General features: G+C 39.4%; 1 protein-coding gene and 1 pseudogene across 1 annotated transcript in view; both read left to right on the top strand.

Moving 5' to 3' along the window:
* The window catches only part of SHROOM3 (shroom family member 3), a 123,503-nt gene extending 114,908 nt beyond the window's left edge, over positions 1-8,595 (top strand). The window contains exons 10-11 of the mRNA XM_025043791.1: positions 2,667-2,939; positions 7,625-8,595. Of these exons, the coding sequence (XP_024899559.1) occupies positions 2,667-2,939; positions 7,625-7,993 (642 nt within the window). The 3' untranslated portion in view covers positions 7,994-8,595. The remainder of the gene's footprint in view (positions 1-2,666; positions 2,940-7,624) is intronic.
* Positions 8,596-9,222: 627 nt separating this feature from the next.
* LOC112476320 lies at positions 9,223-18,005 on the top strand (annotated as a pseudogene).
* Positions 18,006-19,100: the final 1,095 nt, after the last annotated feature.

The following is a 19,100-nucleotide window of genomic DNA, read 5'->3' as shown; positions in this document are numbered from 1 at the left end:
TGGTCCTGCCCAGCATGGATGTTTTTGAAAACCAAAACAGGGTCTGAGGGGAGGGACTGAGTAGATTATACTGAGCCTCTTCAGCTGTATCAACTTCTTTGGCCCATCCTCAGCCACTGAACTGTGCTTGCTTGGTGGCTGCTCTTTCAGCACTGCTGACCTGTCACCATCAAAGCCAGGATCAAGACATTACAAAGACACTATAATCATACTTAGACTGAAGGAGCCTGAGAAGGTTGGGGAGCTGAGTTCAACTCAGAGGAAGAGTTCTCCACTCACCCCGACATGTGAGGACAGACTTATTCTTACTGGTGTCTGCTCAATTGCAAATTATTATCATACCATCCCTTAAAATACCAGCGACTGAGAGCCATGAGAATTTTTTTAAATGACATCAATTATTAATAAAAGTGCTTTGAGTTCCTTCCAGAAATGACACACAGTATTAGTTTCAAAAGAAGTCATATTTATAGGAATAAGGAAAACACAAGGCTGTTACCTGTCACCTCCTTTTCTTTCTATTAGTTTTTAAAAAGCCTTTGTAGAAACTATACTTCTCAAGATGTGAGATCGAAATGGATCCCCAAAACACTTAAATAAGCAGAAGATCTTTTCCTGAGGTTGGCTTGAAAGGAATGTTGCTGCTCAGTTAATTACCTCATGGGATTTTGGTAAAACCCGGTATTCTATAGGAAAGTATCATCGGGTGACATTTAGAGTGGCAAGCCTAGGAAACACAAGCTGAGAGGTTAAAAACTCCTGGCTTGACCCCACGTACATGTTGGTCTCTCTTATCTGAAAAACAGGAATGCGGACATTTGACTTGTCTCAACCCTGACCAGCAAGAATTGTGGGGAAATGTGACAGCAGGCAGTGCTTGTTTTTCACACTGCTTTCCATTCAGTGTCCTTGGTGTTCCTTCATAGGAACTGATATCACAAAGCAAGATCACCGCACCCTGCTGGGAGTTTTGCTGGAGGTACCTAGCAGGTTACCTTGCAAGCAAATACCATAGCTGTTAGCCAGAATTGTTTTTTGGAAAACAATGAGTTTTCTAGGAGAGTATAAGGAAAATTAAACAACACTAAGCAATATTCTCTCCCACCTGCATTTTTCTGGGCTCAGACTCTTCATCTGAGGAGTAATATAAACTGTATGATTTTTTTTCCACTACTAAAATTGTCTTTTGCATTGATTTTGTCTTAACTAAACAGCTTGAGGAAAGCCAAAAATTATAACCCATGATGAGATGGTGCAGCAGATGGGAATTTTTTAGTCACCCTTCAGCCTCTGGAATTAGGCAAGTTGAGAAGACAACAGGATGTTACCACTAAAGCCAGAACTTGGACATTAAGAACCTTACCCAGACTGCAGTAATCTCTGGGGGTCCACTTCCACGATGGGCATAACGTGGAGAAAGAATTTAGTCACAATGACAAATTTCCCTTTGTCATTGTGACTATTGCATTCTCTGATGCTGATGTTGAAGAAATAGTACAAAAACTCATCAGTATCCTTCAGTTCTGTTAGTCAAAAGTGTTTCTATTTTTTTCCTTTCCTTTAAAATTAAGATTGACTCTAACATAGAAATTGTGACACTTTATACCAAGTTTCCATCTGAAGCCACACAGCTTGGTTTTATTTATACACACATACACATATATTTGGAAACTTTTTAGTGGTAAAGAAATAGGTTTAAACCCAAAAAAGAGTATGTCATTTTTCCATCTGGCTACCTTAGGCTACGAGAAAAATAAGATTGATTTCAGAAGCCATGGATTTTAATTTCTCTTGCAGCAAAGAAGTAGTAGACACTTCATACAAATGAAGTCAAATTTGAAACCACTAAGATCTTCATTTCTTCAGTTAAATATATTAGATATTTGTGTTTTTTATATGTATAGAAGTTAATTAAGGTGGCAAATTACGTAGTTCTGGTAACTAGAGACAGTGGGGAGCAGTAGAAGGAATGAGGGGCTGAATTCCCTTTAAAGGTCTCGTGTGAATATTTATAATGATTATATAAGAATGGCCCTTAAACTCAGGCTGACTTGAGTTCAAGGCAGCCCCACTGAATGTTACACGTGTCTTAGACTTCACCTCACTAAGTCTTAGTTTCCTTGCCTGTTGTATGTGGCTAAAATAGTATCTACTACAAGATTATTGGGAAGATTAAATGATAATCCACGTAGAGTTTCTCACACAGTGTCTGGCACATAGTAATTGCTCTACAGATGGTATCTATGATTAATATTCAACTCAGTTCAGTGATCTTCAGCAAGTCCTTTAATTCCTTTAACTTTTGGCTTCACTATCTGTAAAGCAAGAATATTTACCTGCCTATGAGAATGTGTCTTAAGACTTCTGAAAGTAAATAGTTAACTCAGTTGGGCAGGCACAGCATGACACAATTAGAAAACTTTAAGAGGTGATGTGTAATCAAGTATTGGCCTGTGATGATTGAATAGATTCAGAGAAAGGCAGCTATAGACATTCAGGGAAAGGAAAGACTATTATGGCCTAAAGTTGGAGGGCAGTCCATATACAGTAGGAGGCCTTCAGATGAACCTTGAAGGAAAGACAGGATGTGGCTGGGAGAATTGAATCCTCCTCCCATTGACCACTCTGACTGCCTAATCTTTGCTGTGTGTCTCCTTTGGTAACAGGCGGAACTGATTGGAAGCCTCACCCACAAGCTTGAGACCCTCCAGGAAGCAAAGGGGAGTCTGCAAATGGACATCAAGCTCAATAACGCCTTGGGAGAAGAGGTGGAGGCTTTGATCAGTGAGCTTTGCAAGCCAAATGAGTTTGACAAGTACAAGATGTTCATTGGGGACTTGGACAAGGTGGTGAACCTGCTGCTCTCGCTCTCGGGGCGCCTGGCCCGCGTGGAGAATGTCCTTAGTGGCCTTGGTGAAGATGCCAGTAATGAAGAAAGGGTAGGTGGCCTAGCAATTCAGTTCAACAGCTTTTCCCTCCGAGCCCATGTACACAGAGAAATACAATTAGATACAATCCCTTCTCTCGAGAAGATTACAATCTGGGGCAAGAAGAAAGTCTAATGTATTGATAACCAGGAAAGAGAAGGCAGCATCTTCCATGCCAATATGTAATGCTGACACTGCAGATTCAGGGAACACTTAGGAAAGTAAAAACACGGGTACCAGTGTTCTTTCCTTCCTTTCTATCCCAGAATGCACCCAGGTGTCGCCACTGCACCCCATACTGGAAGGAATTAGACAACAGTGGTGGTAACACTGGATAAAATTCAAGGACGTCCTCTGTGACAGGCGCTCTGGACTTAAACATTTTAGGTGTGGTCTCACTGAATCCTCACAACAGGCCAGTAAGTGACAGAGCCAGATACAAGCAATCCTGCTGCACACCCCAAGCCTTACTCACCTCACTGAACTTAATTCTATTGCCACAGAACATTCTTCACCTACTCGCACATGCTTACTGGGTGTCTGCTGTGTGCCACTGACTGGTCTGGGTACTTGGGACATATCTGTGAACAAAAGAGACAGATCCCTGCTCTCGTGGAACTAACTTGTCAAGGGAAGTCAGACATAAACGTAGCTATAACATATATGCCAGTAGGGATAAGTGCTCCAGCCTTCAAGAGGCTCCTTTGTTTTCTGACTCCTTCTCCTGTCTACAGCTCTCTCTCCTTAAGTGCTATCAGGGATTTCCTAATTATTTCTTCTAATACATTACATTGAAAGGAAAGTTGTTTTTCAAATAATGTAAAAGGGTTAGGAAGTCTAGATGGTAAACATTTAGGACTGTCACTGCGTACCCAGGAACTTTCTGCAGCTCTACTCCTAGCGAGTGCCCTCCTTATGTAAATGTGCAGAGCCTTAGCTTCCGCTTCTAGAAATTGTCTAATAGTACCTGCCTCAAAAGAGTTGTCCTTTCTTCCTTCCACTCGGCAAACAGCAGATGAGAATCTGTAATGTATCAACTACTGTGTGTGCTAGGGATGAACACTGGCTAACACACGGGCCCCGCCCTCCAGGAACCCACCGTAGAGTGAGGAAAACCAGTATGGAAGTAGTGAACGTATCCAATATGCTGCAGCACAGCGACAAACTGAGCCGAGAAACATGTCTCAGGTGGTGGGGTGAAGCCAGGAAATGCTTCACACAAGTGGTATTTGATAGAGTCTGGGAGAATAATTGTAGGTAGGCTGAGTGGAAGGGCTTCGCCATTTAAATCCTATCATGGACAAAGAAAGACCATGGCATGTTCAAAAACTGATTTGCATATTGCTGGTATGTCTAGAACACAGTGATTGCTTAGTTCTTAAAAATAGCAAATTATAGGAAATATTAGAAAAGTATGTAGTCAGGTATCAGACAAGGAAGTAAATGGCTCGATCAAAAGGGGTATTCAAAACACCAAAACAAAACAAACAAACAAAAAAGAATTGATTCAAAAATGGGCAGAGGGCCAAAATAGACATTTCTCCAAAGAGGACATACAGATGGCCAACAGACACATGAAAATATGCTCAATATCACCAATCAACAGGGAAATGTAAATTAAAACCACAATGAACTACCACTTCATACCTGTCAAAATGGTTATCAACAAATCAACAGACAAGTGTTAGGAGGTAGAGGAAAAGGAACCCTCATGCCTTGTTGGTGGGATTGTAAATTGGTGCAGCCACTATGGAAAACAGTATGAAGGTTTCTCAAAAAATTAAAAATAGAACACCATAGGACCTAGCAGTCCAACTTCTGGGTATTTATCTAAAGAAAACCAAAACATCGATTTGAAAAGATATGTGCATCCTTTTATTCATTGTGGCATTATTCACAATAGCCAAGATATGGAGGCAACCTAAGTGTCCTTCAACAGACATATGGATAAAGAGGCGGCACATATATACAATGGAATATTACTCGGCCATAGGAAAAAAAAAAGAATGAAATCTTGCCGTTTTCAACAACATGGATAGACCTAGAGGGTAGTGTGCTAAATGAAATAAATCAGAAAGACAAATACCTTATGATTTCACCTATATGTGGAATCTAGAAAACAACAACAAAGGAGAGGTATTCAGTGAAGGTGTGGAAAAGATTAAGAGCGACCAAGAAGGAATGAGGCAGGCCCCCTGTCCCCTACATGGTTAGCATCAGTGGGGAAGCCACTTCTACCTCTAGACCTAGAGGAGCAACAGGAAGAGGGCTTTTATCAGAACTACAGCTGTTGCTATCCTACAGCACTGCAGCCCTGGTGAGAGAATGCAGCCACCATCACCTGGCAAGGACAGAGTCAGGGATAAAAGCCCCCATTTCTTTCTCCTCCTACCCTCCAGTCTCCTGCCCATGACTCCCATTGGCCAAACCCAGAAGGCAAGGGAGCCCAGTTGATGCAGCTGCAGAGTTCAATTTTCCTATGCACAGACCAGGGCTGAGAAAAATAAATCTGGAGTGGTAAACAGTATCCAGTGCAGAAAATAGTCACATAGACCCTCTATGTCATACTTTATAAAGACTTTGGATTTTAGCCTGTGGGCCAGGAAGAACCATAAACTAATTTCATGACAATCAGCCTAGGGTGGGGTTAGAATGATGCTTACAGTTAGGAGACATTTCAGTAGTCTAGCAGGAAGGCTTAGGCTGTTAATTTAGGCAGTTCTCATGAGGATAGAGAATAGAGAATGAATCTGAATTAGCAGGGTGTATTAGAGGAGAGGATGGGTAGAACAATAGATAATTCCAAATTTCCTGTTTGGCCACTTGGGTAGATGCTGCAGGTATTTAAAATAGGAACAATGGAGCAATTTTTAGTTAGGAGCAGAGGAGTTGTACCAGAATTGCATTCAACTGAATACTTATTGCAGGTATACACTCTTAAATACAAGTGCTTGCTCACCTGCAAAACTCTACATCAGGATTAGTTTTTGTAACGATTAGTGTTTAAGAAACTGAAAGTACCAATAGGAATGAAAAAAGAATAAGTGGTTCAATAAATACCAAATTCAAGATAATAGTTACCAATGAGGGGATGGAGGGGGAAGATAGGGACTGGGAGAAGTATATAAAAAGCTTCACCTGAACATGTAATTTTTAAATTTTTAATCTGAAGCAAATATGAAAAATGTTCATGTTGAAATTTGGTACTGTGAATGATGGTACTCGAGTATTACACTGTTCTACAGATTTCTGGCATTTAAAATATTTCATAATTTTTTTAAAGATGAGGAAGAAGGTCTCACTTTTTAAACACATCTCTACAGTATTTTGACCGTCGTATTCATTCAAAATCAATTCTCAAGGGGTTTTTTTAGGTTTGGTTTCTTTTTAGGTTTTTCTATTAGGGGAAGGAAGCCTATGCAAATGAAGGTATTTGTAAGATAAACCTATAACTTTGCACTTTTTTCCCCCCAGACATTATTATGTGAGATCTGACAGCCAAGTTCAAGGGAAGTTAAGGCAAAGACACATGAGCCTTTCATAACCCTACATAAACTAATTTGTATTGAGGTATATAGTTGAATAATCTTATTCCAGATTAATTTGCATTTTAATATTTCTCAGTCACTTTGGCCTGAAAAGTCTGAATGGTTAAATATAAAAGTTTTTAAAATTTTTAAATGACAATCATTATATGTCAGCATGTTGGATTAACAAAAACCACATTAAAGATTTTCATAAAGTAAATTAGCCCTAAAGACAACATGCTACCTCACCATTGGGTTTGTAGAATAAACTCTTAGAATATGAAATCGCCATCATTGTTAAATAGAATTTCTATTATGTTAGATTCAGAGGTGTGAAGAGAGACCTGGAAAATAGAAACTAATTTCTTTAGAGAGGGTAAATGATGTTCCCATTGTTGACTGTGGATTAGAACAGAGGTTCTCAAACTTTAGCTGCAAAAGAATCACCTAGAAGGGTCGTTATGTTAAACCATAGATTTCTAGGCCCCACCTCCAGAGCTTTTGATTCAGTGGGTGGAATGGGCCTGAAAATTTGCATTTCTAGCAAGTTCCCAGCTGCTGCTGCTGCTGGTCTGCACTTTGAGAACCACTGTAAATGTAAACACTTGATGACTGGCCTTTTTTTTCCCCTTCAGTTTTTTTATGGTCATAAACTACACATAAAATTTGCCATCTTAACCATTTTAAAGGCTGCAGTCAAGTAATATTCAGTACATTCATATTATGAATCCATTTCCAGAACTCTTTTCATCTTGCAAAACTGAACCTCTTTACTCATTAAACAATAACTCACCATTTCCACATCCCCTAGTCCCTGGCAACCACCATTCTGCTCTGTCTCCATGATTTTGACTACTCTGTGAACCTCATCAGTAAAATCATTGACTGTGCTTTTAAGTATAGAAGCCTAAAGTCAAGTCATGACCCCAGCCAACGTAAGGTAACCTCTCTCAAATGAAAGCTGCCACATGACTTTACGAGTTAGAAAAACATATATTCAACAGAAGGGTAATGAACTGATTTTCAAAAAAAATGAAGTCTCCTTTAGAGTGCCAGTTGAAATAGAAGCTTGGATACTCTGCAATCCTGTCAAAGGTGTCTTTGCAGCCAGTTTGGCTCTTTCCTTCCGTCCCCTTGCCCTCTGCTCATGTGCTTGTGTCGTCCCGACAGAGCTCTCTGAATGAGAAGAGGAAGGTCCTGGCAGGGCAGCACGAAGATGCCCGGGAGCTCAAGGAGAACCTGGACCGAAGGGAACGCGTGGTGTTGGACATTCTTGCCAATTACCTTTCAGAGGAGCAACTTCAAGATTACCAGCATTTTGTGAAAATGAAGTCAACACTCCTCATTGAGCAGCGAAAGCTGGACGACAAGATCAAACTGGGCCAGGAGCAAGTCAAGTGTCTGCTGGAGAGTCTGCCCTCGGACTTCATTCCCAAGGCAGGGGCCCTGGCTCTGCCCCCAGACCTCACGAGTGAAATGGCTCCTGTCGGGGGATGTACTTTCAGTGGTACTTTTCCAACGTTAACCTCTCCACTTTAACCTCTTCTAAAATACCCAACCAAAAGATCACCCTTTCTTTCAACACTATTTAATCTGAAAAAAATGTTTCAGTAAAAAAACACTGTTTAAACTATCTGGGTTTGGGGAGATTTTCTGGATAAAAGGAAAATACCTATTTTTTTCCTTCACACCCTTCACGATTGATTTTCTGAGAGCTTGAATGCTGCTGGGAACTTACCCCTTTCTATTATTACTTTGTAGTAAGAAGACAATTAATGAAACTGTGAGAACTGATTGGAGGGTGTTTGATTTAGTTTTTAACAGGCTGAAGCAACAGATCAGTGTGTGTCACCCTCAGGAATATATCCACAGTGGCCTTCCTTGCTTGTGGGCAGTGAATCCTGATGACAGGTACAAGTACTCATTAATGAAGGGTCGGCAACATAAAGCCTTAAAAAGACACACACAGAAGAAAATTGTAAAACCTTGAACATTGTTATTTATATTTTAAAATGAAAAAGATCATTACGTTTGTGTGCTAACCACTTATTTGATTCTATTTTGTGGTGGACGTAGACAATTATGTTTGAGCTTTGTATTTTGTGAAAACCTTAATGAAATGAAGATTTCCAAAGATAGTCGCATTGAGCATGGAGACTTGTTTTTTCTTAAACTCTTGGCTTGTCTGCTTTATTTTTAGGAACACGAGAAACCCTCCACACTTGTATTACACTGAGTAAGGGGGGATCCCAGTTTCTACTACTGACAGTCCTCACACTCTGCCTCTGCAACCAGCAGGAACATATACACTTCCCGCAAAGAAGGCTTTAGGCAACAGGGCTCCGGCATCATTTCCTAAGGCTTCAGGTCATTATCACTGTGGTGGAGAGATGCAGCGAAATTTTACTAACAAAAATGGCAATTCCCAACCTGTATGACAAGAGAAGGTCAGAAACCAAGACAATTGACAACTGAATTAATGCTGTCCTCCTATGTGGGATTTGGGCTAAATACAGCCTATTTGGTGAGATAGATTGTTAGGCTGTCTTAAAGATGCTTTTTTAAGTTTGTTTGTTTGTTTGTTTAATGTCAAATTTATCAACCACCATTAAAAATTCCCTCAACATCTGAAGACTGATTTTGCGCTCTCATGCTTCAGTAGTTACTTCTTACGGGGTACTCGAGAGCCCAAGCTGTAAGTCTATTAAAACAGACTGAAACGATGGGAGGAGGTTAGGGCCAGAGGCCAGGCTATGGTGACAGCTACTGGAGATGGCAACGGTCTAATACTTTGAGCAGCCTAGGCTGTGATTTTATGTTGTTTTCACATATACTTGTTCCGTGGCTGATGGCCACCACTGCTGATACGGGCTCAAAGTACTATAGCGACCAACCAGTCATAGAGAACTGGAGAGTAAAATTTGTATGAGGGAACCAAATGCCTCTTTTTCCTTAGTACATTATAATTACTGAATGAAGTTTATCTTCTGATTAAGAACTTAAAAACTGTAGTTTTGGTCCCCAGTATTGATGAACTTAGAACCCATAGGCCACCCAGACGCTTCTTATGAGCAATCAACCAAAGCCTTTGCTTTGCTCTTTGGTTATATACTCACTACCTGACTCCACTGATAGAGTAAGATAGCACATTGGTTTCCCAGGAATGTTTTCAAAAGCTGCTTGCACATCTGGGGGTCCCATTTCCCAGGGTATCAGTGGAACCAGCGACAGCATTCAACAGCCACATTGCATGGTCCTTTTGAAGTAGAGAGAGAGTTCATCTGACATTTCATCAGACTTAGGCCAACACAGGAGCCTGAAATCAACTCCACTTGGTAATTAACTAAGTGACAAATTGCATCAGATCAGGTTGAAGCCAGCTAGTAAATGTCCTCAGCTGTTCTTGATGAAAGTGTCGAGGGATTCTGGGGCTCCCCATTCCTAACTCATCAAAATTATTCTTAAGGATTTGATTGGGAACATTTTGCACATTCAGTCTTTTTCAATCACTTTTCTAATTTATACATGTCAAAGTGACCCCATAGTAGAGTAGCAGGTGACACTGCTTGGCATGCTTCAAGCCCCTGAAGCTTGGGGCCCTCCTGGCACAGTCTCCCTTCTTTTGCTCCAGTGAAATGTTCTGTTATGTGAAATGAGTGAGATGCCAGGTGTGATTCTGAAATCTTAATTCTCAGGTAGATGTGATATTTATTGTAACAGGACTTGACCTCTGTGCTCTGACGAGACAAAACCACTAACCTAATTTTCAGGCTAACTTTTGAATGCCTTTAGCTAGACAATAAGCTTATTCTTTATCCTGTTTCTATTTTGCATTCTTTCCCCACTGTTTAAGAAAAAAAAAAAAAATCATCTATAGTCGAAGCCATCCTTTTTCCTCCCAACAATATCCTCTCAACCAAGATCATGAGCGGAGCAACCATGATGAGCATAGTGTTGGTCAAGATTTCAGGACACACATGACATCAAGAATGTTCAGTCAATAATCATCCCTGTGAATGTGACTATTTCAGAAATACATGTTCCATCAGAAATCAGGTGAGAGAGGGATGGCCTTGCAACAATCCAAAGCTGAGACCAAGAAACTTGCCTAGTTCCAAGAAAGGACAATGTCCTGCAACAAAACTGGGAGGCCTCCAACTTCCTGGGCCACTTGAGAAGTTACTGGGCACGCTGCTACATGTCAGTTGACTCAGCCTTTTCTCATGCTGTTTTGTTCCTTGTGGCCACTTAACCCCAAAGAATGCAAGGAGGATCCAAAGTGAAAGTGTCTGAGTCTCTCTGAGAGACACTGTCGAAACCAAACATTTTTTCCTTTGCTCCAGGGGAACATTTTAGGTTTGGTTTTGCATGACTGGTTTTCAAATTTGAAGATTAGCAAGTTGGGTCAACTCCTAAGAATCCGTGCCTGCCTGCTGACTGGGGAGTGAGGGCTTAACTGAGGGCGTGTGGGGTGTCTAAAGGAGACACAAGAGAAACCAGCCTGGGATATCCCACTTTTCCTATGATTCCATTGTTAATAGCTAAGTTAAAATCACTTCTGAGTTTAAACATTAGATCATGACTGTCCCTACTGTGAACTCTAAAATGGGTATTTTATTCAAACACCTTTTACTAAGATGTTGGGTTTTTCTATGGATACTTTGGAAAATGTTGGCTTTTTATTCTTATATGGTTCCAATTTGCTTCTTCTCTTTAGTTTAATTTTCCATGATATTATTGGCTCTATTCTGTTAGATGGGAATTATTTTTTTCTTTTTTAGAACAGCATGAGTTTTATTCACCTTACTACAGGCAAGTAAAAAGAACTTCAGCCAGAAATAACTTCTTCATCTTCAGCAAGTGGCCAGGCATTTTTCATGAAGGCGCCATTCCATACAGAAATAGTTTATTGAGGACAAGGTATTCATTGCTGTCATAACTGGGATGACACATGAGTTAAGAGGATAAAGACCATTTTAATATCGGAAAGGGACACATGTACAGTTCTCTTATGTCTAAATAAAACCTATCTTATGGGAGGCTCATTCAGATACAAAATCGTGGCTTCTCAAAGTGTGGGCAACATACTCTGTGCATCAGAATTGTAGGCATGCTAGTAAAAAAGGCCAGTTGCTGGGACATGACCAAGTAGGCTGGGAATCTGCATCTTAACAAGTTCTCCGTGTTATTCTGATACACTTTCACATTTGAGAGCCACCGACATAATAGAAATTTGTACCATTTCTATTGTTATGATCACAGTAAAATGAACATAAATAATAATCACAGAAATTCAAACAAGCCCTGTCATGTTTACGCTCATTACATTATTATGAATTAATATTGTCCCCACTTATTTATATAATCCCCACGGCTGTGATATGGGTTTCTTTTCCATGCTCACTCTCTCCTAGATCTGTTTTAAATTTAAACAAGCTGAGCACTTAATCAGGCTCAACTGCACTAATTATTCTTCCTCAAAAGGAATCAATGCAATGTCTGTAATTTGAAGTTCTACCATATTTGCACTAACCTGAAATCATGACTGACTTTCTCAGTACTCAGATTTCTGTTGCTTCATCACAAGTCTCCTGCTACATAAGAGTTAGAATTTCTCTTGGCATCGATTTGACAGCCTAGCTAATGAAACAAAAATGTTAATTTCCTTTGAGAAGTGAAAGGAGCTATCGCCCAATTTCAAAACCCTAAAATCAAAATTAGGCAAAAGAAAAGCTGCAGATGAAGAATCTGTCTCATTTATTCCTACTTCATTCTATAAATTCCTCTCTATAAGTGGGAAAGCAGCTGCATTTCTTGCTAAAACATCAGTCTCGCTATTGCTCTACACAGTGGGTTGAACAGGGGAAGTTTAATAAAGAATTATTCAATTCTGTTAAAATGAGTGACAATAAGATATAAATAAATTTGATATGATACGCAGGAGCCCAGGGAGAGTACCCTAGGAAAGATCAACTTGGAAAGGTCCCCCACCTTAAGGCTGGGGTTCAGACCTTGAAGAACTCAGTCCACTGACAGCAGAGAAGTTTGTTGGTTTGCCCAGTACAGAACAGGTCTGCAGTCCCTGGGCAAACAGGAAGCAACCCTCCAGGGCACAAGCCAACCCTCCTGAGAGTAAGCGCGGATGCAATCAGTCAGCAACCAATAGCGATGGCTGCTCAGGAAAACCCTCTGAATTGCAGGTGATTTGAATAGGGGAGCAGGTGTTGGCCGAATGCCTTCGGGGCCTTGATGCAAGCCAGAATCATCAGGGTGCGGGTTTCTAGTCCGCATGGCTGGGAGAAGGTTTTCTCCTGCTGAGGCTGCAAGGTCACCAAGGCAACCCAGTGCTTGGGGCAGGACTCCATCAGCTGACCTCACACCCACACCACTCATGCACCAGGCAGCTGCCCAGGCAGCAAGAAAGTCCTTTCCTTCCTCCTGCCCCTCCAGCGCCCTCTACTGAGAAAGCTTAACATGCTCTCTGTAAAGGGAAGGCAGAACTCTAAAGCCACTCTGTCCACTATCACAGAACATATGCTGAAGAGCAAATGTGGAGCTAAGAGGCAATAAATTGATAATTGGCCCAGATTTACTCTCCTAGATTTTAATCCTAGCATTATCTTCTGGTATTATAAAGAATTCTGTAGTTGTTCATTCTGTAAGAACAATTTCTCTAACAATTAAAAAAAAAAAAGCCTATCAAAAGGTCAACTTACATCTCTTGAAGGAGGTGTCAAAAGGGACACAATTTTTTAAATGTGCTTCATTCACCCATATTCATGAAAGTACCTAAAGCAATAGATGTAGATTGAGGCCTATTTAAGAGCACGGGTAAGTTTTGTATCTGTCCATCTCTCTGCCTAGCTCTGCCTCTGTAGACCTGTGTCTCTTGGTATGTCTCTTGGTATGTCCCCACGTGAATACCTTTCTGTCTCCGTGTGTGTGCTTTTCTCTAAACCTCCACAGCTATCATCTTCCTGTTCTTTGATTCCCATAATGATTTCAATTATATTCTTTATATTTTTTGTGAGGCAAGGGAAAGTGATAGGATAAAGGGGGAATGAATAAAGAACTAGAAGAGAAGACCTATGAGTAAAGTCAAGACTGTTTTTCATTTGGGAAAAAAAAATTAAGAATTTCACCTCATTCAAGTTAAAAAGGGGGATATCTAATGGAAGACTTTGCAATATGTTTAAATATGTATAATAGTAAAAGAGAGCTACATATTTTCCTTCTCTAATTTGAACAGAATATAAGTATTGACTTGGTTTTGTGGTAATAGGAACTGAGTGGGCTGAGTTCTTCAAGAAACAACAGAGGGCTCATAGATACTCAAGTAAGAACTTAAAAACATTAATCTTCCTGACAAAAGAAAAAACAGAATTCAGTTCCATCTACTATGAAATGGTTTGGGAGCAAACTTATTAAAAAGCAGGAAGACAGTCTCATATCCCTTCCAGGAACTAGGATTCTGTGCAAGAAGAGAGGTAGAAAATGAACTTTAGCTTATATAAAGATACATTTTCCAAATTTACTCAAAAGGTTTAAAAATGAGTTTAATAATAAACTCAGTTTAATAACGCATCACTGAATGTGTTTTGATGTTATTTAAAACTCTGAGGAAACTTCCCCGAATCAAGGAATAATTGTTTAATTTAAAATCCTGAATAGACATGTATCTTCACATTGAGAATGCAAAGCCTTTTCTTCCTTCTCTTTTTCTCGTAAAAAAATAAAAATAAAAAGTATTCCCTGACCTTTTCTACAAATCTTACTGAACAATAAATTTTGAAGCTGATACAACAAGGTTTAAGGACAAATTGTAAGGCCTTCTTGCAAATGTCAGTTAAAAGTTTACTAAGGAATAATGTGCTTAGGAATAAGGAACTAAGGAAATATTTCAAGATGTGTTTAGTATGCCTCCACAGGTAGAAGAGAGAGTAGCATCCTTAGAAGGTACAGCAGGAAATACATGTGTTCATCATTACTATGGGTACTTAAATATGCACATTGGCATGGCCCACTGAGGAGGTATATGATATACCCGCCAACAAAAGTAGAACCTCGGTTCTTAAATCAAATTGATCAGAAATTAGTGGAAGGACTCCCGTCCAGAGTGCATTAATACAAATGTGCATGACACATGAATACAAATTAGCAATGAAATGACAACCCAATGTGTAAAACTTGGCAAAAGAATTAAACACATTTCACAAAGAATGATATATGAATAGTCAATAAGCACATGAAAAGGTGATGGACATCTTTAAATTGTCAGGGAATACAAATTTAAATCATAATACATTCCATTACTCACTCGCTAGAGTGACTAAAATCAAGTACTGGTGAGTATGCGGGGCGAGTGGAATTCTTATGTGTTGCTAGTGAGTATGTATCTCACTTTGGAGAACTGTTTGGTAGGTTTTTACAAAATTAAAAATATTTACCCTATGACCTAGCAATTCTACTTTTAGGCAGTTACTTTAGAGAAATGAAAATACATCTTCACAAAAAGATTTGCACAAGAATGTTCGTATCAGCTTGAATCATTATAGTCAAAAAACTGAAAACAACCCAAATTTCTATCAACAAGTTAACAACCAAATGTAGTACATTGATACAATATAATGCTATCCATCAACAGAATGAACTGCTGATACATGTTACAACATTGATGAAAACCAACATATTAAGCAGAAGAAATTACAAAAAACATACTGTATGATCCCATTTATATCAACTTCTAAAACAGGCAAAACTAACCTATAGTGGTAGAAATGAGAAAGTGGTTGCCAGGGGACAGAGGGAAGGTAACTGCTTGCTATTGAACAAAAAAGAACTTTCCGGGATGATAGAAATACTCTATCTCGCTTTGAGTGGTGGTTTCATAGGCATATGAAATTGTCAAAATTCATCAAAATAAATATTTAAGATCTGTGCATTACACTGATTATTAATTATACCTCAATTTTAAAAAATAGTAGGAAGGAAAAGTGAAAAACAAGGGCAAACTAGTTATTTGATATTGATTAAACAGGTAACTGGTTTTAATGTTTCATTAAATTATTAGAGATGCTGAAGATAGAAAGTCCCAGGGATCTTTGTCATAGCTAGGTTATAGGCTAAGCTTCTGTAACAAATAAATTTTTAAAAATACAGGGTCTAGGTCAAGATGGTGACATAGGAGGCTCCTGAACTCACCTCCTCCCACAGACACTGAATCTACAGCCACATATAGAACAACTCCCTCTGAAAAGATCCAGAAACTAGCTGAGCTACTTCTATGTATCAGGTAAGTGAGAAAAAACACACATGCACACACACATCCCATAATGGGTAGGAGAGGCCAAGATGCAATCTCACCAAACCCCACCAGGGGCATAGCAACACACAGGTGGGAAAGAACTCCCAGCTCCCAGTTTCTTCCTGAGAACCAAAGGGATTGGGACACATTCTGTGCCCCAACTTTTAAGGCTTACACCTGAGAGATGAGCCCCTAAAACATCTAGTTCTGAAAGCCAATGGAGTTTCACCCACAAAATCCACAAAACTACAGCGAACTAAAAAACAGTTCTTAACGGGCTCACAGACTCACTGTAGCTAGCCCCCCAGGGCACAGCACAGAGGCAGTGGACAGAAAAGCCCAGTCTTTTTGTGAAACAGGCCTATTTGCAGATCTTAAAAGCTGTGGCCTGAGGGTCAGCTTTCTACTTTAACACACATGTAGGGTGACTGCAATCCTCTCCAGAGGACGGAGAGGCCAATAGGTACCATCTTTGTGTCCTCTTTGTGTCTTCCCTTTGCCCCAGCCCAGGTTGCCAGTGTCTCCACGAAAGAAGCTTAAGAAGAAGTCTGGCAGCCCAGCTTTTGTGGCTGCTACCCAGAGGACACATCCTTTGATAGCCTGGCTCTGGGGGGCAGCAGGGCTTGTGTTCACAAGTTCAGGCAATCACCCTAGAGCTCAGCACAAAGGGAGCAGACAGAAATGCTCATCTCCCAGTCTTCCCTAGAAAGAAGTATATTTGCAAACTTTAAAAGCTGTTGCCTGAGGGTCCAGCTTTCCCTGGGCCTGCATCTAGGTGCTGAGATTCTTCTCTTTGAGACACTGCCAAGTCTTGGCACATCTTCAACTACTGGGAGCCACTAAGAACAAATAAAACTGCTTGGACAATCACAAAAGTTTGAGAGACAACCAAGAGCTAAGGCAGGGTTGAACAATGAGTTTTATCTCCTACATGAGGCCAGTCCTTTACAACTAGGAGACGTACCTGTTTTATCTAATCCACAGAAACCAACACAGAGTTAAGAAAATAAACAAAGGACTATGTTCCAAAGAAAAGAAAAAAATAAAACCCTAGAAAAAGACTGGAGATAAAATGGAGATAAGTGATTTACCTGATAAAGAGGTCAAAATAATGGTCAAAAATATGCTTCTGATATCAGAGAACAATACATAAATAAAGAGGAAAGATCTAAGCATACCACTACAGAAAATTATCAAAAGAAAGAACAAGAGAAGAAAAATACAGAATTACAAAACAGCCAGAAAACAATGAACAAAATGGCAATAACAATAACAAAATGGCAATGGAACTACAACAAACTAAAAATCTTCTGTACAGCAAAGGAAACCATTAAAAAAATGAAAAGCGCTCTTTTTCCATCTGGAACTATGGAGGGTACAGAAGAGAAGAAGAAGGTGTCTTCTGTACCAGAAACCCTTAAGAAAAAGTGAAGGAATTTCTCAGTGCTGAAGATCAAACCTGAGAAAGAAGTTTGCCCAAAAGAGCTTTGAAAGGCAAGGAGGACATTTATCTATGAAAAAGCTAGGCACTATCACAAAGAATATAGGCAGATGTACAGAACGGAGATTTGGATAGCTAGCATGGAAGAAAAGCTGGCAACTTCCGCATACCTGTGGAACCCAAATTAGCATTTGTCATCAGGATCAGAGGCATTGATGATGTGAGCCCCAAGGTCCGAAAGGTGCTGCAGCTTCTTCGCCTCTGCCAGACTTTAATGGCACCTTTGTTAAGCTCAACAAAGCCTCGATTAACATGCTGAAGATCATGGAGCCGTACATTGCATAGGGATACCCAAACCTGAAGTCAATCAATGAATTGATCTACAAGCGTGGTTATAGCAAAATCAATAAAAAGCGAATTGCCCTGACAGATAACAAATTGATTGCTCGTTTTCTTGGTAAATATGGCATCATCTGCATGGAAGATCTGATTCATGAGATCTCCACTGTTGGAAAACGCTTCAAAGAAGCAAATAATTTCCTGTGGCCTTTCAAATTGTCTTCTCCGTGGGGTGGAATGAAGAAAAAGACCACCCATTGCATAGAGATGCTGGCAACAGGGAAGAAGGTGGAGATGCTGGCAACAGGGAAGACCAGATCAACAGACTTATTAGAAGGATGAACTAAGGTATCGACCATAGTTATTTTTGTAATCTGGTCAGTTATTAAATGGTGCCTGTTTCAAACTGAAAAAAAAAAAATGAATAGCAACTACAGAATGAGGGAAAAATATCTGCAAACCACATAGCTGATAAGGGTTAATATAAAAAAAATATAAAGAACTCATACGACTCAATAGCAAAAATAAAAATAAAAAAGCAAGCTAACCGATTAAAAATTGGGCAAAGGAACTGAATAGAAATTTTTCCAAAGAAGACATACAAGTAGTGAACAGATACATGAAAAGATGCTCAACACCACCAATCATCAGGGAAATGCAAATGAAAACCACAATGAAATATCACCTCACACCTGTTAGAATGGCTATTATAAAAAAAAGACAAGAAAGAGAGTTCCACAGGAAGTTAAAAATAGAAGTAGCATATGATCCTGCAATTCCACTTCTGGATAGTTATGCAAAGGAAACAAAATCACTATCTTGAAAAGATACCAGCACCCCAAAACTCATTGCAGCATTATTTACATTAGCCAAGAAATGGAAACAACCTAAGTGTCTGTCCATCAATAGATGAATGAGTGAATGGGGTGGGTAAAATGGGTAAACATGTTCAAAAGGTACAAACTTCTAATTATAAGACAAATAATCCTAGAGATGTACTGTACGGCATGGTAGCTACAGTTAACAACACCGTATAGTATATTTGAATGTTGCTAAGAGAGTAGATCTTAAAAGTTCTCATCTTAAGAAAAATATTATAACTGTGTGGCGATGAATGTTGACTGAATCTATTGTGGTAATCAATTCTCAATATATACATATATCAAATAATTATGCTGTACACCTAAATCTAATACATAGTTATATGCCAGTTATATCTTTTTTTTAAAAGCTAGTTTTTATCAATGTTTTCAACTCTGAGTCAGCAAAAGAATCAGAAATCTATGTATAAAATAAGAAACTCTGCATAGATAATTTTAAATTGTTAATGACAGTCTCCAGTAGTGAGAAACAGCTATTGTACTCATTGCACTCTCTACAGTTAAAAACTGTACTTAAAATACTTGCATGCTTATCTAATTTTTTTCATCTATTATGTTTTTTGGATGCCTACTTAAGTGTAAATGTGCAGAGCACAAATACCATGTAGCTTAGGAACTACCTATATTTTCATTTGATATGATAGTGTTTTTAAATATTATGTTCTATTCCTTCTTATTACT

Source organism: Pteropus alecto, unplaced genomic scaffold (genome assembly GCF_000325575.1).
Source record: "Pteropus alecto unplaced genomic scaffold, ASM32557v1 scaffold161, whole genome shotgun sequence".
NCBI lineage: Eukaryota > Metazoa > Chordata > Mammalia > Chiroptera > Pteropodidae > Pteropus > Pteropus alecto.
The sequence above is the reverse complement of the archived record's forward strand: the minus strand, read 5'-3'. Positions and strand labels throughout refer to the sequence as shown.